This window comes from Boleophthalmus pectinirostris, unplaced genomic scaffold, assembly GCF_026225935.1.
Source record: "Boleophthalmus pectinirostris isolate CB_2022bp ecotype Guang Dong unplaced genomic scaffold, ASM2622593v1 HiC_scaffold_21, whole genome shotgun sequence".
NCBI lineage: Eukaryota > Metazoa > Chordata > Actinopteri > Gobiiformes > Gobiidae > Boleophthalmus > Boleophthalmus pectinirostris.
This window is the reverse complement of record NW_026571175.1, coordinates 24,184,549-24,207,834: the sequence shown is the minus strand read 5'-3', so window position 1 is coordinate 24,207,834 and position 23,286 is coordinate 24,184,549. Positions and strand designations below refer to the sequence as shown.

Below are 23,286 nucleotides of genomic sequence, written 5' to 3'. Positions count from 1 at the left end.
ATATTGAACCAAAAGTGCACTATATCGAGATATGTATCGTATTGTGGCCTATGTATCGAGGTATGTATTGTATCAGCAACTTCTTAATGATACCAGCCCTAATGTCCAAGTAATTTCCGCTGTAGATCAATAAAGTTTGTCTAAGTCTAAGTTACATAATTTTAAAAAGATATATATATGTAGACATTTTGAGGTGACCAAAATACCTCTCCGGGTCAGGGTTGACCAAATACTACCAGAGAAAATAAAAACAGGAGTCATTTTGGTTTAGTTGAACAGAGTTTAAAGGTGCGTTCAATACAGTGTTCATCCAGAGTCCTACATATGAAGGCTCAAGCATATGTACATACATAGAGATATATACAGTCTTTATATAGAAAACAAAACTAACAAAAATAATCATCTTTTTATAGCAGCAAAAAAGAAACTAAAAGAGAATTAGGTATATTTACATCTTTTTTTCCAAAATAACAAGGCATATATATTATAGTACACTGCGCATACGTGCTTTCCCATTCTTTAAGTAATCTTCTTGACTCGGCCTCTCAAGTTCGAAGAATAATATAGGCAACTTTCTCAACTCACTGAAGGCAGAACTAAACCAGGCTGAGGTGGATTATAAATATTACATTGCCCCTGTGTTGTCATTAAAAGACAACTCAACATTCAAAGATCATCTGAGCGGCACTGGGAGCACCTGTTTCGGACGCCTGCTAAAGCCAAAATGGCCGCCACGGGGAAAGTGCAAACTTGTGTGGTGTTGTGGCCCTGCCTTGAAGAAATAAACAAAAATGTGAAAGCGTAAAGACAATATAAATATCTTTTCTGTATTGCAGCTGTCCAGAGAAAAGTGTAAACCGGTTTTGATTTTAAAAACAAACACTGAGATGACATATTTAAACACACCTTTTAGTAACACCTCCCATAACAGCAAATAAGATCAGGTTTCATTATTCATTTGGAAACTATATGTGAAAAATGTCTCAAAAAATAAATATCAGTTCTTCCTTTTGCAAAACAATGCTTTTGTAACTTTTTAACATGTGCAAGTTTGGTGCAACCCTCTTGGCTTTTTATCACTTCACATTCATTCATAAAGATGGAATCAAGAACTCAACTTCCCAGCATGCCGAGCGAGAGGTCAATGCTGTCAGGACATTCCCCAGTCTATATATAAAGTATATTTTGTGTTTTTTTTTACGTAGAAAAAGGCTTGGGACGAGACGTATACAACTGCATGGGAACACTTCAAGTATGGCGGTTGTTGCCTTAGAAACGGGGAGCGTCTTTCTAACATTTTGAGGTGAGCTGTGCAAAAACATCAGAAGTCACATGCGATTTTAAGAGTGTATGGAGTCTAGTTTAAGTCAAGACTCGAGCATTTTTCAAACAAAATACAAATACATCCAGCCATGCATTTTTCAGCACACACATCCCCAAACAGCCGATCGACAAAAAGCTCAGTGACTGCCTCTACATACTTTGGTGTCTCATGCATATTGCTGTTGCCACATGCAAATCCGCCCAGATCTCTAAAGTTTTATTAGCTCAGTTTGTCCTTGTCTGTTTTTAGTCAAGGGAGAGTGATTCCCTGGAAAAACACAAAGCTCTCAATAATTTCAAAGCCAAAATGATGTAATCTGCACTGAGATTAACTGAATGTACCTGAAACTTAAAAATAGGAATCAAAACTTTTGAGAACTTCTCTGTTAAATTATTAAACTATCCATAAAACTACCAATATGTAAAAAATAAGGTTAATTTCAGCTAACATTCACCACTGCAATTTATTTGCATGTTAAAACTCACAGCCTTCATCAGAAACTAATTATTTGCAAACCCTGGCCAACACATAAAATTCTCATCTTTCATAGACGGTATATATTTTTAAAAGGCTGTTATTGCAACAAATGGTCTGATTTGTCAAAACACGAAACACAATCACTATGAATTTTTCAAATCTTAACAGAAAGAAACTCCCCCAAATTCTGAATAAAACCCTTCGGCATACTTTGCAGCCTCCCAACAATAATATTTTAAAAAGACTCCCCTAAATATTGAAATACCTAAGTCAATGCAAGTATTTCTCCATGTAAAAATCAACATTTCCACATTTTTGTAACTGCTATAACTAGCATATAATAAACCCTAAGCCTCCACCAAGCCGTTTCTATCCTTTTGTAAACCCTCATTCACACACAACACAAGTCATACAACATGACTTCTTTCCTGATTAAATTTGGCCCAAAATACAGTGGACCCATCTCGCACTTTAAAGTCAACCCTGTCGTACTTATAGGCTACATATTCCCGACAATCGAGGCATCATTTTTACACTGAGCACAACAAAGATGGAAGCCACTTCAAAAATAACATATTTTTAAACACTCAATGGCTCAGCGAGTTGTGCTAAAACAGCATCTTCTGTTAAAGTTAAATCAAAGCTGGAGGAGGAAGACCGTCCCCTCTCTTGTTTGGTACGACATGCAGCATTAAGGTTGTCTAAATTATGTAATCAAAATAAACCTTGATCTGTCTACGTCTGTGAAAAATATGTAAGAGTGTAATGCCCTGTATACTGCACATATTGCATCTATGCTCATTTGTCCTGGAAATAACCTAATACACATTTTAATATAAGTGAATGTACACCAATCAGGCATAACCTCATGAGCCTCTCTTACACAGAGCCATATTTCTTTCTAAAAATCAGCTTGGTCACCTTTTACTTCTTCCAATACATCATCATTGATTCTAGCTTGGACCACTTTTGGCATCCACTCTGATCTCGTCATCTAGCCTTCACTATTTGGCCCTTGTTGAAACTTGCTTAAAAGTTTTGAGCAACTTTTAAAGTGGTCATTAAGTTATGCCTGATTTGAGTACAGGCTACTTGAGCAGATCCTTTTGTCCTGAACAAAGACATGTAAAGTAGGGCAGTATTAAACATTTGGGATCAAGCAGCAACAATGATCCGTTTTCAGGCTTTTGAAAAATGCCACTTCCAAATGTCTTAAAGCTACTGCGGTGGAGCACTGTCCAGAGTCCCACGAAGCAGTTTTGTAGTTGTTTATTCTCAACAAAGTCAGCGAACATCCAAAATGGCTGACATTCAATCAACTCCACAGCAAGGAAGAACGGTTTCATTTTCAGTGTCCGTTTCTGGTTTTGATTGTGTTTTAGTCCCCTGAAGATTTTTTGTTTATTTTTTTCCAGGCGGTGGCTCAGTAGCACCTCCTAGAGGCCCTGAGAGACACGACACAAACTCCTTATTTAGAAGCATCACCGATAAATTAATGACTTCTGGCTAATCAGTCTGTAGTCCATTGAAAGGAGAAGTGGAAGGAATTTCAAAGATGGCCAACAGCGAATGATTTTAACTTTTAAATATTGGTCTGGTGTGACACTGGTCCCGTTTAGGATGGTTTTATCTCCTAGAACCAGGAACAAAATCACTTCTCTGTCTGTTACAATGTGGACGGAGACTCTCAAAAGTCAATGAACGTGTCTTTTCAACCAATCACAGCGCAGACTCGTTCTCTGTGTGATTCGCAGAGGTGGTGGTGGTTGCCTTCCCCTCTTTGTTCAGTTTCCAGAAGCTTGGTTTCTCCTTGACGACGACTACAGCGACAGAGTTCTCATTGGGGTTTTCCAGCGTCGTCAAAGCTTTTTTCTCCGAAGCTTTGGTTGAATCTGCATCACTGCTGTTTGGAGTAGGGTAAATCACCAAGAGCCAGGCTGTGAAGAAACCGAGCAGAGAGCCCCCGGAGGCCACCATGGGAATGACACGTACACTGCCCACAGCTTCCACTACGGCTCCCAGCGCTGAAGCCACCAAAATCTGACTGATGTACACCTGAAATGTAATGAACGGTGAGTTAAGATCTGCTGAAGAAGTAAAGTATGTGTGCAGAGTAATAAAACAAGTATATATTTGTAATCATTTAACTAGAACTGCACCTGGCAGGATAAGATCGCACAGTCGATACCAAAGCCTCTTCTTGAGTTACCAGGGCTGTGATGGATGTACTGTAAAAAAAAATAAGATAAGTGATTAAGATGAATCAATTACATCACAATTATAATGTATTTGACTTTTCCAGATGCTTAAAGACAATTTACAATTTCGTGCATTATTAATTCACTCTATACTCAGTGGTAGTCAACTACAACTGAAGTCACAGCTGCCCTGGTGTAGCAAGGCTGCCAATCTGCACCAATGATTCCGTAACACACACCACATTCATACTTAGGCAAGGTGGGTGAACAAAAAGTTGGTAAAATTAATTATACTTTATGCTTGTAGTGTTATTGTTGACATATGGCAGTAACCATCTTTAATCTGTAATGTGTGTTTTTTAATGAGTAATAACAGATATTTATACACCAAAATATTGTATGAAAGAAAATAACTTAAATGGGCATCGCTTGTGCCACCAAAGTCTTCATGTAAACCTGTGGGAAACACTGAGACTAATTTGATTTACTACATACCTCTTTCATTTCGTGGTATTGTCCTAAAAGAGCATAGGGACAATAGCAAATGCTCATGGAGATGATGCCCATGCTGCTGATCATGACCATGGCAACGTACACATTGGGAAATAACGCCATGACCGCCGTGCCTATAAAATAAGAAATAATTTGTTTAAGCATTTAAGCATCTGTGGTGATTTGATGGTGATTGTATGATGTATGTTCATGTACCTATAGCAAATGCAAGTGTTCCCAGGATGTAGATAACCTTTATGCTCAAGTCAAAGTTGTCCAAGTATTTTTGAAGGATCGCTGAGTGAAAAAGTAGAATACAATTTAGTGACAAAATGAATCAACATATGAAGTGTGCAATGAATAATTATAGTTATAGTTACCTGAACATGTAGCCGCAGTTAGAGCATATATAACCAGCCCCCAGCACCCCATCTGAACACCATTCTGGTAGTTTTCAAACTCAGTAGTGTTTGAAGGAGCCTAAAAAAGTAAAATTAAATTTTAATATAAAAATGACTAACTAAAACCGCAATATTGAATAATTAAAACTGCAAATTGAGTGGCGTACAGTGGGATCTCCATGGTAAATGACTTGTCCCATGAAGTCTGTGAAGAAAACAGCTTCAGCGATGATGGAAAACCAGGTGAGGAGGTGGCACACGCACAGACGCAGCAGCTCAGGAGGCATCTTAAACATTGACAGCCACAAGAGGCGCACTGTGGTCTCAACCTAAGACAGGAGGAGGAGGAGGAGGAGAGTCAAACAACACAGCTAAAATCACCAAGAGAAGAGACTGCAAAGGAATCAAGAGTTAGAGTTTGCTGTTCAAGTCAGTATTGTGTATAATTCACTGAGAGATTCAGTCCTATTTTCAGTTACGGTTTAGGCTTAGTTTTTAAGTGAATCTTTGTTTGGAGAAAGAGCTAATTAAGTCCTTTTCTGCTCGCCTATTTATTACAATTAGTAACCAAGTGTAGCAAGTGCAAAAGCATTTTTTACAGCAGAAGTGCCAATTAACAGAGAAGACAATGATGTCCTCTCAAAGCCAAATATTCTCCTGTAGTCTAACAAATACTGAAAATCAAACTGAAATAACAAAGAAATAAACAGGGGTGATTCCGGCTCCATTGGCTCTGTTTCCAATTGGCTTTACAGTGAAAATTTGCTGCATTGAGTCTCGTAATTTTGCTCTTAAAATGTCCGTATTAACCTGCTCTACATGGTCCTGGTGGTTAGGAGTTTAATGAGACAAGATTCACCTCCGAGAACAAGACAAGACGAGATCTTTATATAATTTTTAATACGTAAATTGTGCCAAGTTCATGCCCTATAATTGCCAGCATCATGAACTTCATTTAACTGGAACTGAATGCTACAGGTGACATCACACTCCCTTAGGCCACTTCTTTATACAGTCTATGGACTAAACCAGGGACTTAATCAAGACTAGAACAGTACAAAACCAAGTCTACATCAGGACTAAACTGGGTTCAAACCTTGACCTGTATGAAGTGAAATCCCAAACAATAATATAATAAGATATTTGTCCCAGAATGAGGAGTGTTCAAAAAGAGTCGGAGAATAAGAAAACCATACACAAGATAAATAACTAGTAACTGTGATCATTGTAACTGTAATAATTATAATAACTGTAATAACTAAGTAAAAGTATGTAAATAACTACCATCTTACTAGACAGTTAGTATTTCTTTGTGTGGAAATATACCTCTCCCTCTTCGCTCTCTGTGTCCCCGCTGGAGGAGTTGGTATTCCCACTCCGATGTCTGTTCCTTTGCTTGTTTCTTCTGCGGTGACGGGCCTCCACTTCGTACAGGTCATTCATGCTGCGAGACGGTTTGATCAGGAAGGCAGCGTTGGCTCTGCGGTAACGGTAACGATGGCTCCCCACGCGCCCGTAGTACGAGAAAGTGCAAGATGGCTGCCGGTAGAAGGTGTGGCGATAGCGAGAGTGACGGACAGCAGCTCCGGTACTGGCAGCTACAAAATACACAAGAAAGTAAAGAATTTGTTTTAGTAATTCTGTGTACTTTTATTATTATATTACTATTTATAATGGCTTCTGATATTCTGGTTTCTTTATGTCTTTTGCTGTCAGTGTTGTTCATTGCTGTGTTGTTTGTTCCACTTTGTGATGTCATGTGGTAATACAGGAAATGCTCTACTGTGTTTTTAAACTCCATACACCTTCACTAGAACCATAACAATTATTACAGACCTGGAATTGCCTATCTCTGCTAAACAAAAACTAAAAGGTAGCTGATAAATTGAAAACTATCACTTCATCACAAGGCGGAACAGAGGATTTTGAGTTTTGGACATTTTGAGCTTTGTAGACAAACTAATAATAAAGACTTACTCATACAAACCACAACTCCAGCTGTGTTTTGAAGTAGTAACAACATTATAACATGATTTAAAGTTCACAAGAGTCAATTTTGCATAATAAAGAACAGTAAAGAGTAGTTCTGTACTTTTATTATTATCTTACTATTTATAATTATTGTTCCTGTTATTCTGGTTATTGTTCCTGTTATTTTGGTTTCGATATGTAGTTATTTAACTTAGTTCCGTATGTCTTTAGCTGTCAGTATTGTTCATTGTTATGTATTAGTAAATTAAATAATTACTTTAGTAAATATAAACACTACATATTACAGTAAATCTTTCAGAAAATATTAATATCATTGTGACAGTTGTGATGTGACTAAAATCTGAATGTCCTGACATATATTGGTTAATTTAAAACTATGAATCAACTGTCAAAAGTAGAGATTAGAGAGACTACCACAATATTTCAAATGATCCCTAATAATAATGTTACAATAATCTTTGGGCCAAGACTTTTTCACATTTTGTTTCATTTTACAATAGATGATTTCACTTTCACATTATGAATAAAATTGGATTAGAGTTAGAATTGAATTTACATTTTAAGATTAAACACCCAAATTCTATTATTTCCCAGTAATCTACGTGTGATCTTCAGTGCTTTATGATCCAAAATCCAATCCTTGCCATTCTCACCTTTGACCATCCCAGCGCGGTGAGCTTGACCTTTGCTGCTGAGCTTGTGACCATCACCGCCTGATCCGTCACCGTTAGCTACACCTGCTAACAGCCTCCCATTTAATGTACGCTGCTCATTCAGTTGATTATTTAGCAGCGCCTCTTGTCCGTCGTCATTCTCCATTTCTTGCAAAAACATTGACAGTCGGGATATTTTGGGTATGTGCGTTTGGTGGTGATGGTGGTTGACGTGCGGGCGGAGCAGGTCTTGGCTTCCTGCGCTGCTGCTGCGTCGGATGTTAGCGTTCCCCGGGGGAGGCGTGGCGTGGTGGGGAGGGAAGACTGATGTAGAGGCTGGAGGAGAGGAGCTGTTGTACGGAGACAAGCGATCGGCAAAGATGGACGGCTCCAGGTGACACAAGAACCAAGAGTCGTGTTCGATGTGGTCCAGGGTCGCGTCAGCCATGGCCAAAACACTGTCACTTTTACCTGAGGAGAGACGACTACATTAGATATGCAAGATGGAGAAGCAGCAGCTTGACTTGGAATACTTCTACTTCTATGTCTCCATGTAGATAAATAAATTTAATGCCACACTGTGGAAAATACAGGGAAAAGCTAAAACATCTACATGGAGAGAGGCAAGTGGTGAATCCTCCACCAGAAAAGTTTCCAGGTTCACTTTAAACTGTGCAAAATGTAACTTTTTAATAGGGGGTGTGTCACCTGCTTGTTTCTATGGATATGTCATTGCTCTGCCTAAAATGTTTCAAAGGACATTAAAACTATACTTTACTTTTTTTTAATAACAGGTGATCTTATAGCTGAAAAATACCTAAAAAAAACTGGCATTCTAATTGTGAGCATGGTCACCTTTCCACAGATCTGACTTGGTCTGGTTTGGTCTTTCCAGACAAAGCAATAAAATCTCCAGTTAGAAAAACATTTGATGGATCCTCCACCAGAAAAGTTACACAATGAACCTTTAAGGCAACAGACAGAAAGCTAATTTCCAAATTAACCAACCAACCCCTCCACGTGTTTATTTATTGTTTATTAATGTGTGTTAATTAATCAAATTAGTACTATTCTGAGACCTCCTGGACATTCCCAAGCTTATGTTCCTATATATATTGTATACAGAAATTACAGCACATACTGGAAATGTGATTTTGAACACAGTAACTCATATCAGATCTCCAATATCCGAGAGCTCAAGATGAACTGAAAAGCAATAATTGACTTACTCCTCACAAGCTCCACCTCCAGGAAGTCCATGTCCATATCATGCTCTGACTGGTCATCTCCGTAGTGGTCATATAGGTCAAAACTGTCCATTGTTTCATCTTCTCCAATCATCTCCAGTTTGGGGGCGAGTAATCCTGCCCTCCCATTGGTCGATGGTTGAGACTGGGCAGGATCTGGACTCTCCTGAGGGAAGACACAAGACAGAATATATAAGTAACTCACTAATAAAACAGATTATATTTTAGGACGTGTTTAACCATTGTAAGAGCAAGGGCTTTTGGAGGTCATTGAGCTTGGAGATGGTCAGCATTAATTAATTCTAGGCTCGATCTCTATTACATTGCATGATCGCCCCTAGTGCTTTGGCAGAAGTTTAAATAACTTTCTTAAAAACTTATTATACACGTTTGCATAATGATCTAACCTGGTCAAGACGGTCGTGCTGGGGCATGTACTGCTGCTCCTCGATGCTGAACAGGTGGAGGGCAACAGACCCTGTGAAGAGGATCGCAGCGAAGAAGAACAGAATCTGCTCTTGAGATTTAAAGGCTGCTCCCAGAAACGTGTGGGTCCAGTTGAGTCCTCCCAGAGCGTACCCCACCGCACCACCAAGACCTAAGAGACACATACGGAGTCATTCACCAAAAATCTACTAAACTATATTTGATTTTTAGCACCCATTGCATTGATTTTTTTTCTGCACATCTGTTTTAATATTAAATGTATTATGATTATTTATGTTTTAATTTGTTTATATTGTGATTTTAAAGTATTTCTTATTCTGTAAAGCATTTTGAATTACTTTGGGGGGAATTGTGCTGTACAAATTAACTTGCCTTGCCAGTAGAAAAATCATAATAAAAAAAGAAAATAAACCATGGCTACACTGAAAGCAGAATCAATGAAAAAACGTATTTGTAATTATCGTCATTTAAATAGTTAGATATAGTTAAAGCAGGACTACATGGTGATAGAACTTAAATCACTAAACAAAGTCCGAATAGAAAACAAAAGAGTAGCATTTTCTGTTATATTGTTCTTCGTTGTATTATTTGTTGGCTTGTCACAGTAATTACTATGTGAAAATATCGTTCAATACATGTTAGATGGAACTACGACTTTTTGGGGGTCAATATTTATCGAGGGTACATCTCTGCTTTGTGACTCTCTACATCTCCAAACTTCTATGACTCATTTCTTTTTGCAGCTCATGTTCATTAACAAAGCTGTTCATAGAGAATAGTTTTTTGAGGGAAATCCTACTTTAGTGATATTGTGTCAGTGGCATAAATTGGTTTCAGTATTAATGTTTATCATCTACATTTTCATCAGAAATATATTGTACTTTTGTTTTGTTTTGTTATCGTGACAGGCCTGTTTTTCATTTGGGTGTGGATTTGGGCAAGTGTGAAGTCCTCAGGGCAGAGAAATATTAAACTAATGGAAGTTTGGCAAGTGGAAACAAAAAATCTGGCAAAGTGAAATATGAAGTGCTTATAAAGGATGAACTGTCAATATCTTGTACCACGTAACATTTTGGGTGGAGGGTCCTTCATCTACATTTTCATCAGCTGTATATCGTACATTTGTTTTGTTTTATTATTGTAACAGGCTTAATGATTTGTACCAGCCGATGCAGCGTGAATGTTCAGGGCCATGTCTTGTTCTTCAGTGTCAGCCACGTCTAGCAGGTAGGCTCGGATCGGACCCTCCGTTGCATCCGCACAGAAGTCCAGGACCACCACCCCCAAAACAGTTAGGACTATCCCTATAGGCTGACTCCCCTGCTCGTCGCCCAACGCCAAACCTGCAACAGATGAAGAACAACAACAACAACAACAGTTTAATAATCATTTACAACAATATATACTATGCACTACTATATCCCATGTATCTCTATAATAGTTGTTTACAATGGAGTACAATAATTTTACAATAATAAGTAGTAGATAAGCAAAAGATATAATACTAGGAGATAAACACAGTGGTTTGTCATGATAAATAGCATTCCACATACAACAATCTATGATTAACTAATGAACCAAAGCAAATTTTTTGTATTAAATTGGCCATAATCTCAGTTAAAGGTCCTATATTATGCAAAATTGACTCTTGTGAGCTTTAAGCCATGTTAGAACGCTATTACCTGGAGTTGTGTTTTGTTTCATTCACACAAGTTTGAGTAATCCTTTATTATTGAATGAATGGAGTTTACAAACAAGGCGGAACACTTGTATTATCATGACATTAGGTGGAACAGAAATTTGAAATTGAAATTTAACACACAAACCCTAAATTATTCAAGGTTTGTATGTTAAATTGTGTGAATGAACCAAAATACAACTCCAAGTATATTTCTGATGAGGAAACATTATAACATTATCATCAGAAAATAGTGTAATATGGGCCCTTTAAGAATTATTGTTCCGTGAGAAAGAAATACAATACGAGTTATAAATACAAGCCGATTATTCATTTGCAATTTGTAAGAATGAATAATGAGCTTGTATTTATAATTCTGCTCAGCTGCTAAAACAATGCTGGTTATTGAAGGCCATGTGATTGGATGAACTCCCGGTGAACTAAAAACATGATCAATAAGTGATTAGCTTGGTTTCTGTTTGCATGGACACTTGTCACTACACATTACCCACAGTGCATTGCATCAACCCCATCTGCCTCACAACATCTCTGACCTCATGTAAGCTGCTTAGTGCTTCAGCATGATACGAATGACCCAAATATGACATGGGAACAAAATGCATTAATGTTCGGAAACGTTCATAGAAAATGTCAAAGGGTGAGTCAGCTTCAGTGTGTACTATGGTTCTGGACAATGGAGTGGTACTGCTTGCTTGAACGTGATTGGTCGAATGCAGGAAGCAAACAGGAAGCAAATCCCTGTGAACTGCCTGCTCCTGGGTTCCCATGTCAACACACACCACACGTAGGCACCAGCTCTTAAGATTACTATAGGAGATTTTCCCATGATTTCTGTATAGTATAATGCATATATTTATTCCATATTTATATATAAACGTACACAAAGCAGCGGCAGCTTAACCTAGAATACATGACAGATCAGAAAAATACTGACCCTAATTCACAAGAACATCTGTGGATTGATGACGGGATCATGGTGTACCCAAGCATGATATTTAACTACTAACACTTTTAAACTTAATTATTTTGTTTTGTTTATGCAATCACAAAGATACCTGGAGTTATGTTTTGGTTCATTCACACGTTTAATTCACAAACCCTGCTTATTTAGGCTGAGTTCTTATCTCAGACTTTTTTATTTTCCTTCTCTCCAACTTCTGATGTCATATGGTAATACAGGAAGTGCCCCAAGTTTTTTTTAAACTTCATTCACCTTCACTAGAATCATTTGGATGATTTCAGCCCTGGAATTGTCAATCTGTACTGAATGAAAGGTAAAATGTAGTTGTTAACTTGAAAACTATCGCTCCATAACATCACAAGGTGACGCGGCACATTATGAGCTTTTAGACACACTAATAATAAAGGGTTACTCAAACATGTGTGAATGAAACAAAACACAACTCAATGCATGTTTTTGAGGAGGAAACAACATTAAACCATGGTTAAAGCTCACGAGTCAATTTTTCGTAATATAGGATGTTTAATTATTAGTAACTGATTTAGAGTAATTTTCAGCTGACATCAAATGTAGTGAAGCCTTTTGATTAATCATACACCACCCTCCACGTTGCTGAATTAGCGTTTTCCTCATTTCCTATCACAGGTAAACTGGTTTGTTTTGTCTGAGTCTGACCTTGGCTCAGACCACAGCACAAAGAGTAGAACAAGATCTGCTGACAGAAATAACATCTGTTGCTGTTATTTATATCGCCATTCAAAATCCATTTCACGTTGCTCTATGTATTCACAGGCCCAGAATGTTGTGTGACATGATTGTAACCACCAGCAGGAGGTGAGAATATGGTGATAGATTTTAATTATGTTTGCATCAATACAGGGTGCAGTTTGGGTGTGTTTTTTTTTGGCCAAGTGTGAATTCCTCAGGGCAGAGAAATAATTAAACTAATTGAAGTTTGGAAATTTGAACACAAAAGATCTGACAAAACATATTAAGTGTTTATAAAGGGTGAAGTGTCAATATCTTGTACACTAAAGGTGCACTGCGTAACATTTCTAGTGCTTGTCTCCATGGTAATGTTATTGACTTGTCTAAAATGTTCCACAGTATAGACTAAACCTGCCTATCATGAGGGAGGCGGGCAGGTTGCAGCACTACATTACATTACAATTCAGATCTGTGGAAAGGCACATTTATTAACAGAGGGAATTACAGTATTTTTCAGGAATAGAAATACTTGTAATGAATAAATGCTAGATGGATGTGTTTAATGACATGCCATGAAGTACTAGCCAGGCTGGTGCCACCTAGTGCCTCCACTCAATTTCATTTCTCTCCAGCGACTAGATCAGGAATTGGAATACATTAGATGGTTCGCAAAAACCCCGGAAGTGTGAGTTCGGGCACCAGCCAATCAGTCATACATTCTGTGCTGGCAACGATTCCTGAGATCGAGGATTTAAAGCCGGAACAAAGAGAATGTTTGGTGAATTTTATTAAGGGGAAAGACGTTATTGCCCTTCTTCCTACGGGATGAGGGAAAAGCTTAATATACCAGTTATCCCCGTTAGCACATTACATACGTCATGACCAAACAGCAGTGATTGGTTAAATAAAAAAAGTACCTGTCTACTGTCGAGCAAACAAATTCTAACGCTGCAAGGTCAGACGGTTTCTATAAAGTGAAACCGGCTGATGAATCAGGCTAATGAAGCACCGTGCAGCTAGTAAATTTAATAACATAGAAAGAAGTCATGGTTTTATATTAATTTCTTTTATCTAATCATTACATTACTTCATTACTACATTACTTCTTTAACTTGTTCCAATGTAGCCCTGGTAAACAATCTATTCGCAGATTTATACATAACTGATTACACAAGAAACAGCTGACATAGACATAGACATAGATAGATCTATACTGGTGTAGCGTAGCCTACAGGTAATCAATGAATGTGATTGTATGTAAATGACCTTAGCGTGTTAGCACTCGGAGTGATGTAATGACATAACATCTGTTTCTCCAATGGACCAGGACAGGGACAGCTTTTGGCAAGGGATGCTCCAGTTACTGTAATTACAAATGTTTTGACCCAGTACAAGTGCATGCTGGGTAAATAGTTTGGGATGACAAACCTCTGAAAGATGCTAGTTTGTATTGTATTGCAATGCCTGCATAACCCATAGTATCAGATCATTCTGATGCAGCCTTACTAATCATATTGCAAAAATCTTGGCCTTTTTTAGAGCTGCTTTCCAAGATTAATGGTGAATGCTGTTACATAATCCTATTACTGAGAAAACAGCCATAAAAGTCTTCAGTGCTCTTAAATTGTGATAGGGAGGAGAATGCCAGTAGCTTGTGTTTTATAAGGAATGTAGCATTTATTGAAATCCCTCGATATAATATTTTCACAATATGCAAGTCATGGTACGATACTGATTGCGATATTTTATGGAGACTAAATTGTGAAATATGCTACTTTTTCCTTTAAAATTCTTTAAAAGTTCTTTTATTCTGTCATAACCCAAAAAAACTTAGATTTAAAATTGTTAAATAACATAATTTCTTCATACTGTCTGTGCTGAAATGGAGCAAAGGATCATGGGCTATGTAGTTCCCTCTGCTTTTTTAGCTGATGCTGCACCGTAACAATGAATTTAAGCAAAGGACTAAGTAATTCGATATATTATGATGGTCCATGATATTACTATGAGACTTTTGATGATATCACGATATTTCAATTGTTGTTACATCCCTAGTTTTTATGTAGTTTGTAAACTTGGACAAGAACCTCTGTTAAGAGTTTCTAGAAATGTGAGTTTCAGAAATGTATGTGGACATGTACAGTTCTGGACAGTACATAAAGAAGGCTGGTGTTAAAGCACCAATGTGTTACTTTTTAGCCAAAAATAGACTAAAATAAAAGCATGTTTTTATTTAGATGTTTTTCTCTCACTGAAAAACTTTGAAAACAACGGTGAGCAAGCTTCCTTTTGCTTGTTTCAATAGAAATGTTGTTCCTTTGGATATAATGTTCCACAGTATGACGTAAAACACAATCTGTCTCCATGAAGAATGTTTCCAAATATGGTTCGAAATTGCTCTTTCCATGGCACTTCCAGAATGTTACACAATGTTACTTTACAATAGGAGAAGACAAGGAGTGTAGATGTAGTGTGTATGTAGTGCAAAGGGACATTACAGGGGCACTGTGTAACTTTTTGTTTGGGGGTCTGACATCTGCTGGTTTCTATGGATTCTGACCTGTAACTTGGTCTGGTTTGGTCTCCATGAAGATACAAAGGTTTAATACCACACTCTGACACATTCTAAACAAAGCAATAACATCTCCATGAAGAAAAGCATTTGACAGACCCTCCACCAGAAAAGTTACACAATTTAAGTACGTCTGCGTGAGAAGAGGAGGTTACATCAAACAAAGTATGCATTGTGTAAACTGTACAATACCTATTAACGATCCATTGAGAAAGAGAGCCACCCCGATGAGAGTGCCGATACAAAGTGCCAGGATAAAGGGCCGTCTCCTGCCCCACCTCAGGGTGCAGCGGTCACTGGCGGAGCCGATCAGAGGGGTGAACATGAGGCCCAAGACTGGACTCAAGAACCACGTAAGGCTGTAGTATTGTTCTGGAAGACCTGAAAACAAACACAGCAACAAATTTAGATTTATTATAGACAAAGAGACAGAGGAGCTCATTCTACAGCACTCAAACAGTGAGAGATACAAAATACAATCATACCATACTCCATACAACTGTACAACAACTCACCCTTACGTAACAGATAATACTCCCTACAACTGTCAGTAACTAACCCTATGTCAATCATATATCTTTATGTCAAACTGCTTTCCTTGTAAACTGCTTATTTTTACATATATTTATTCCTTATTTGACACCAGCCTCTTTGCTATTTTATTATTTATTCCATTTATTCTCTTATTATTATGTGACATTTATATGTGTCATAATTTGTTACAGTGTTTGGCCAAGTGTCAAGTTTGTCTAAGTCTAAGTGTCATTTATCTTTTATTCCCAGACAGGTTTTTACAGGTTTCCTCATTGTCACATAACTCTATAGCACATTTCAGCATAAAATTTCAAAGTTTCCAAAAATTATAACAGAGGGTATAAATGCTTAATTTCACCTTGCCATTCCTGAAACACTAAAACTAGTAAAGTTAAATAAAAGCAAACCCATAAAAAACAATAAATAAATAAAATCAACAATATAATATAAAAAACCCACAGAACTCCTGCAGTGTTAAAAGCCAGAGAGTAGAAGTGGATCTTAAAACGAGACTCAAAACACGCCACTATGGGGGCTGTTAAAATGATAATTACTATATCAACTTCATTCAGTATATTAAAAACTGGAACAATATATTTTGGGGCTCAATATTTATCCAGTTTCTTTGTAAAAGTGAGGAAATATGGGGTATTTTGTTTTGAGCTGTAGAAGGTTGAATAAGTGACTTTTATGGCTAATTATTGGTTATGTATCTGTTTCAGCTCATGCTTCTTAATGAGACTGTCTATTTTAAAATGGTTTACTGGGATTATGCATTGTTGTTATTGTGTCATTGTCATAAAGTAGTTATATTTATCTGTAGCCATATATCATGCTTCAAAACTTGTTATTGTGACAGGCCTACTCCCTGGTTTACTCCTGGGTTACTTTTTACCACTTTTAAAATTCTTCTGAGGTCACATCACACTAGTCAGATATGATAATGTACAAATGGTTTACAGATTTTGGAGACTCCGTGACTTAATAGGTCCATTAAGAAAATAACTAACACAGTAGCTCGACAATGTAAATATAATAACAATTCTCAACCACTAGGGGGAACCTGAGCCACTTTCACAATGCATGTTGTACTTTGTTATTGTTTACCTGTTTACCTGTGTGTTTGGAGAACTATCTGCATCAGGTTCATAAAAAACACTAATAGTAACAATATACTGAAATGCATTATTTTTTTTTGACATCAGTTACACAAAACATTAACCTTGCATTATGAACTTTAGGACCAAATGTTTTGTACTTATGTTTTGTTTTGCCAATAGCGAATGGGACTACAGATGAAAATTTGCCTGCATGGGTAATACATGTTGATTAAAGGTGCACTCTGTAACTTTTTGTTTCTGTAGATGCCATTGCTTTGCCTGGAATCTTTCACTGTAAACAGCTCTACTTTATATTTATTAAATTACAGGTGGTTTTACAGCTCAAAAATACCAAGAAAAACATCCATTCTGACTGTGAGTGTAACTTGGTCTGGTTCGGTCTCCATGAAGATAAAAAGGTTTAATTCATCACAGTGTGAAACATTCCAGACAAAGCAATAACATCTCCGTGAAGAAAAGCATTTGACAGGCCCTCCAGCAGAAAAGTTACCCAATGCACTTTTAATCTGCACTGTCCCATGCTTAATAAATAAACAAACACATCCACACCTGCCCTGATTCAAATCCAGAAAACTTTATTTGTCCCCGAGGGCATTTGTCACATCCATTCAACTCCATCAGATCACCTCAGAGACAGTAAAGGGAACACTGCCTGTAGACTGTTTGTTTAGACCGGATTACAACACAAAAGACCAAGACAGTGAATCGTCTGAGCTGGAGAAAGACTAGAAGACTCAGGAGATAGGGTTTCTTCACCATAGAAAGTAGGCTGTCTCACAGGAGCTTGTAGTTGAGTGGGTAAAAGGATAAACGCTATGCTTTTGTTAGTAAAAGACAAATAAACAATAGAAAATACAAAATCTCCAGTCATTACTGTCTATTCACTTTAGTACTTTTGACATGTGAGTGGTAAAAGCCTGCAAGTGCATTACAAGCTCTTACTCTAAGTGGCTATTCAAGATGTATAATAGACAACCAAATCTCACTATATTAACCAATGAGGCTAAATGTAATGGGAAAACTGCTTTGTGGATTGTAACTATTTCACAAGAGCATTTGGAAAGAACAGTATGTGAGGTGAATAGTAGAACAAAAGAAAAGTGCTCAGGCATGTTAAGACAAACAAATGAAAAGAAAAAAAAAAAGCTGTCAGTGCAATGAGCCTCTCAGATTTGTTTACTAGTATAGCAGTAGGCAGATATTATCGGCCGATATGGGTGTTTTGTACCTCGTTATAAAGCATATACTCTCTATACTATGTCTATTTAATCCCATTTACAGACAGATAAACGTCCTAATATATGGTATCGCATCAGTATTTATCGGGGGAGTAATTTGTCTGTGTGTGGGATGCCATACTGCACCTGAATGCACCCCAGAGTCACGTCACTCACATACTCTTGTTTACACCAGTGTACGTTCACCATTCACTCTGCAAAATTATTTTAATGTGTTTAAGAACAGTTATCTGTAGTTTAAGGCAATCTGTATTCTATAAGTAGAAATTACAGTATAGTCATTTCTCAAAAATGTTTCTCAAAAGTGTATTACATCTACAAACCTTCAACAAGCATAAAGCTACGCACGCCTTGAATGACCTTTAATGGTTTTTATGCTTCGGTGTCAAACAAAACTAAATGGGAGAGTCTGAGTCTGCGCAGCGTGAATCATGTGAACAGTATGTTACACGTCTGTCACGCCTGAAGATATACACCTGTAATTTTCCTAAACATGGGCCACTCCCAATTTCAGAGCCTCATTCTTTGCAACAGATGTTCAGGACATGACAAACAGGGAGTCAACAGGCGTATAAAACAAAAGGAACAGTAAGGGCATACGCATATTGCTTTGAGGGTAGGTGATACTTAAGATGCACATTTGTTTTGTTGTGAACTGATATTCGGACCTTGTACCTAGAGAGAAAAATCTACAACATTTGGAAAATTTTCGTTAATATTTGTTTGTATTACTCTGCAAATAAAATGATACAGGTGCAAATTGTGAGACTTTTGGCGATATGATATTACGATACTTTGGTTCTTGTGACATCCCTAATACAATTTACCTTAAGTAAGCAAATAGACAATTTAAGTAGCAAGAAAGAATGACAATTTAATCTACTAAGCCTTATCATTGCCCACTGACAAAGCCACTAAGCAGCATCTGGCACACAGTCCCAGCCAAGATGACAACAACAAAGTAATGCATTAAAAGTATTGATTCTACCTTGTTTTAATGGCATTTGAAACTTTTAGGGTATGTCTGCCAAAATGAGGTCACTCTTTAACATACTTTAAGTTAAATGGGTCAATACATGACATTTAGAGCTATGGGAAATGGCATGTTTGTGAAGAAATTGTCTCAAGGCTAAAACGTGCAGTGGCTTTAAGTGGGACAGAAAAGACAGTTGATTTGTATAGGGAGGAAGTTATATATTACCTTACACTGCTTATAGATAATAAAAACACGATCTATATCCACAGTGTGTCTTCAGCTAATTATACAAAGTTTTTTCAGGTCTTGTATTTCGTGGCCTCCTGCTCAGATCCGTTGACAGCTCTGAGCGCTCAGTTACTGAATGTGACCCAGGCTCGACTCTTCACCTGGGAAAGGCCAACGTGCTCATTTTACACAGGGGCCAGTGAAGAGGCTGGGATGTATCTTATGCAATGAAATCAGGTGTTCAATACAAAAAAACAGTCTGATACACAGTGTTTTATCTGAACACATTCATCGAACGATACAGTTCACATACATATATATTTTGGGAGAACGTGAAATGAACACACTGTATTACTGCATGATGAACGGACTGTGAACGTGTTCATTCTGGTGTCTGTGAACGGCATGTGCTTATATTTAACTTTGTTCAATAGGGTTCCAGATTTCTTTAGTGTTCCAGGCAAAAACCCGTAAAGAGCCCTTAATATTTAGCGGAAAAACATTCAGTCTGGCATGTCTCCTGCAGAAAGAGTCTTTTCAGTGTCTTGTAGGATTTCAGCAAATTTCAGGCTCTCTCGGGGGCTAGTCGTGTTGATCATGTATGAATGTACAGTATGTCTGGCTACTGAAGTTTGAACCAGTTCTTTTCGTCATTTATGCAGTCACCTACATTTAACGCACATGGGTTATTAAGACGTATCCCACTCACTAATGTTCATTCAGTGTGAACCCTGGTTTGATAAGGATTCAAAATTTAAAAAAAAGATGAAATCTAACACATAGTTTCATTGTTAAAACTGATAAAATAATTGCGGTCTGTGGTTCTAAATGGGTTTGGGCAATGATATTGAAAAATAATAGCTCGGAGCAACGTACTGAAAAACAAGTTCATTTTTGGACCTATGAACAAACTATTAACAATAAACAATAATGAGTTATGAATGGACTAGTTCATTTTGAAATGAGTGAACTGAACTAGTTCATGTAGGAAATGAACTTTCCCAACACAGTTAAAACATAAAAATACTGACAGATTTGTGTTGTTTAAAGGGAATATTACACAATTTTTTGATCTATGAGTTGGTGTTTGATCATTACAGAAACACCTGGAGTTGTGTTTTGTTTCATTCACACATGCATAATAGGCTTTAGGAGTTCCTCTCTCAAACTGAAAACACTCTGTTCTGTTTGTGATGTCATGAGGTAATACAGGAAGTGTTCTACTGTGTTTTTTTGAAGTTAAAAAAAAGAAAAGTACGAAAGTTGTTCTTTTATAGTAACGCACACATCTGAATACAATAGCTTAAACTATAAATAGCATGTCTCACAAACACACATTGCAGCTTTGTTCCTGATGATCTGTCCACATGGTGCCCGGTGTTTCCCATGCGACAGGTTTGAAAAGGTCTCGACCCCGGCGTCGGACATCAGACAGGTCTTGGGAACCCGGTTACTACGGCGACTCCATCACCTTGACTTCCTGTTTCCAAATATGGCTGTCACTCTCAAAGTCTCAAAGTCCTTCCTGTGTTCCTACTAAAAATTGATGCTTTGTTCCTGGCGTCTGGCTTGGATGTATTTTTTTGCTTTCGGATACAAATAGTAAACATATGTATTTAGATGCATAACTCAAAAACAAGGCGATAAAACAGCAGACAAGAACCACTGATAGGGATCTGACTGTCTAGTACGCTGTCAACATCAAAACAGGAAAAGTGACGCTAATAAATATACTTCCCACACACAGTAAAGGCTGAAAACACATAGTAAATACAGATATGCCCCTGTTCCCACAAACTCACCTAGATGCAAAATAATAAAAAACTCAAATTCCCACAGTGCGACGTGGGCTACTACACTCACATCTAAGAACAATGCTGAGAGACCCAGCGGGCAGGAAGTATTTGAGAAAGAGAGAAAAAGAAAAGGAGACGGAGTGGTGGAAAAGGAGGGAGAGAGTGTGAGAACAGACTGATAAAAGAATGAATTAACAAGAAGAGGGGGACACAGAATAAGAGAGGGTCCAGTGAGACTGTATGAGTGAGAAAAAATAAAAGAAGAATAAAAGTCATGAATAGCACTAGTTTGACTGGTTAGATAGGACAGAGGGCTATTCATTCACTCATTCATTCACTCATTTTCTCTTAAAATCAAACATGAAACTGATAAAAGCATGTGGACAGCAAAAATAAATACACACAGCATATTACATAAATGAATATACAGAGACAACATAGACTATTATTGTTATCTTATAATTCTTATCTTTGGCTGCTAAGGATTACGGATGCACTGATTCAGCTTTTTTTCATTTATTAATTTTTTTTTTTTTTTTCATTATTCATTTATTTATTTATTCATATTAATTTCGATACTATGGCTTTAAGTATCTGTCGATATCAACCGTTACCACTGATAGACCAAAAACAGCATTTATTTCCTTCAAACTAAAATAAAATAAGATAGAACTGATCCAAACATGTTATTAAGTGTTAAGTAACAACAAAACTTTGTGTAAATAAAAATTCAAACATTATTAGACCCAGAAAACAGATCTTTGTACAAAACCAATATCTGAACCGATATTTTGAAGCAGACATCTGATCCAGCAAATTTCTCAAGATAGGCACCAATATCCGATACCAGTATTGGATCGTGAATCACTACTAAGGATTAAATCACTTTGCACTCTAAGGATAAAAGTTCTTCTATAGCTATGCTTCAATGATGGCCACTGATCTTTAAAATCTGCCAGACTCCAAAAAAACTGGGCCTACTTTAGAAAGTCTGTGTTATTCTTCCTGACTGATGGATGATTTGATGTTTCTAGTTGTAATAAAGAAGACATGATATCTTAAGAAATTGACTATATGTAAATACTTGTAAAGTTTTGCGATCAATGTACATAAGCAACTACATAATTTTTTAAACTATGTAATGACTAGACTGAGTTCATATAAGTTTTCTTCTGTCCGCTCCTTTTTGAGAAATGTGCTTTTCTGTTTATAGGAGGAGACACAGACAGACGTTCCGTGCATTGATAGATAGATATATGTAGCGTGTATATGATTATTTTTTTCTTTTGGTTTTAACTTAAAATCAAACAAATCAATCAATCAAATGTGCAGAAAAATGCAAAAAGACAATAAGGTGACAAACCAGAAGGAGACAACAACAGGAATGACTTAAAGCCTCAACTCAGGTGTGGGGTTTTGCTTTGCGGTTTTAAATGACAAATTAAATTCAGTCAAACTCAATTTCAATCAACTCAACCCCTATATCTTCTTTAACTGGTGACCTTACAGTCCCCTCTCTCTGCTGTCTATGGCACTCACCCACAACTAAACCCAGACCTGAACATGTGACTTCACCAGTGTTTATTCATCAAGTCTGGATGCAAATTTGAACTCCAAGCCCCAACGCTCATAGACATCATTTAGGAACTGAAAAATGTAGCACAAAACGTCTTTCTGCTGCTGATAAATGCATCCGTATACATAAAATAAGCCGTGTCTCACTTCAAAGTGAAGTTTACGATCAGCTGATACAAACAGGATTCCTCTCTGCACAGCCTCCCTCTTGTTTGGGGATAAAGAGCTGTGTCTGTCAGCATTTGGCACTTTTGTGTTTGTTAAGAAATTGGCTTTAATCTGAGAAAAATGTTTTATAAGTGGCCTTTGTTTCAGTCTTTGAAAAGAAATACACTGAACTTTGAAATTATTCAGATTAAGAATTAAGCAAAGGGCAAAGAAAGCTTACCACAATCAAAAACAGCTTTTTGTGAAACAACAAAAAAGGTCTGTCTTTAATAATTAAATGAATAAATGACATAACAGCATGTTAAAGTCCAATATTTTTTAAAGATGCACTATGTAACTTTTGAGGGTCCGTCACCTGCTTGTTTCTATGGTTGTGTTATTGCTCTGCTTAGAATGTTCCACAGTATGACATTAAACAGCTCTACTTTACATTTATTAAATTACAGGTGGTTTTATAGCTCAAAAATACTACAAAAATA

At 37.2% G+C, this 23,286-nt stretch overlaps 1 protein-coding gene across 1 annotated transcript in view; it reads right to left on the bottom strand.

Annotated features, from left to right (window-relative positions):
• Positions 1 to 260: 260 nt before the first annotated feature.
• LOC110168920 (solute carrier family 45 member 4) overlaps positions 261 to 23,286 on the bottom strand; it is a 44,018-nt gene continuing 20,992 nt past the window's right edge. The window contains exons 2-13 of the mRNA XM_020934410.2: positions 15,364 to 15,552; positions 10,395 to 10,574; positions 9,192 to 9,382; positions 8,767 to 8,950; positions 7,538 to 8,008; positions 6,219 to 6,490; positions 5,060 to 5,221; positions 4,872 to 4,971; positions 4,708 to 4,788; positions 4,495 to 4,625; positions 3,961 to 4,029; positions 261 to 3,856 (exon numbers count right to left, since the gene is read on the bottom strand). Coding sequence (XP_020790069.1) covers positions 3,521 to 3,856; positions 3,961 to 4,029; positions 4,495 to 4,625; positions 4,708 to 4,788; positions 4,872 to 4,971; positions 5,060 to 5,221; positions 6,219 to 6,490; positions 7,538 to 8,008; positions 8,767 to 8,950; positions 9,192 to 9,382; positions 10,395 to 10,574; positions 15,364 to 15,552 — 2,366 coding nt within the window. The 3' untranslated portion in view covers positions 261 to 3,520. The remainder of the gene's footprint in view (positions 3,857 to 3,960; positions 4,030 to 4,494; positions 4,626 to 4,707; positions 4,789 to 4,871; positions 4,972 to 5,059; positions 5,222 to 6,218; positions 6,491 to 7,537; positions 8,009 to 8,766; positions 8,951 to 9,191; positions 9,383 to 10,394; positions 10,575 to 15,363; positions 15,553 to 23,286) is intronic.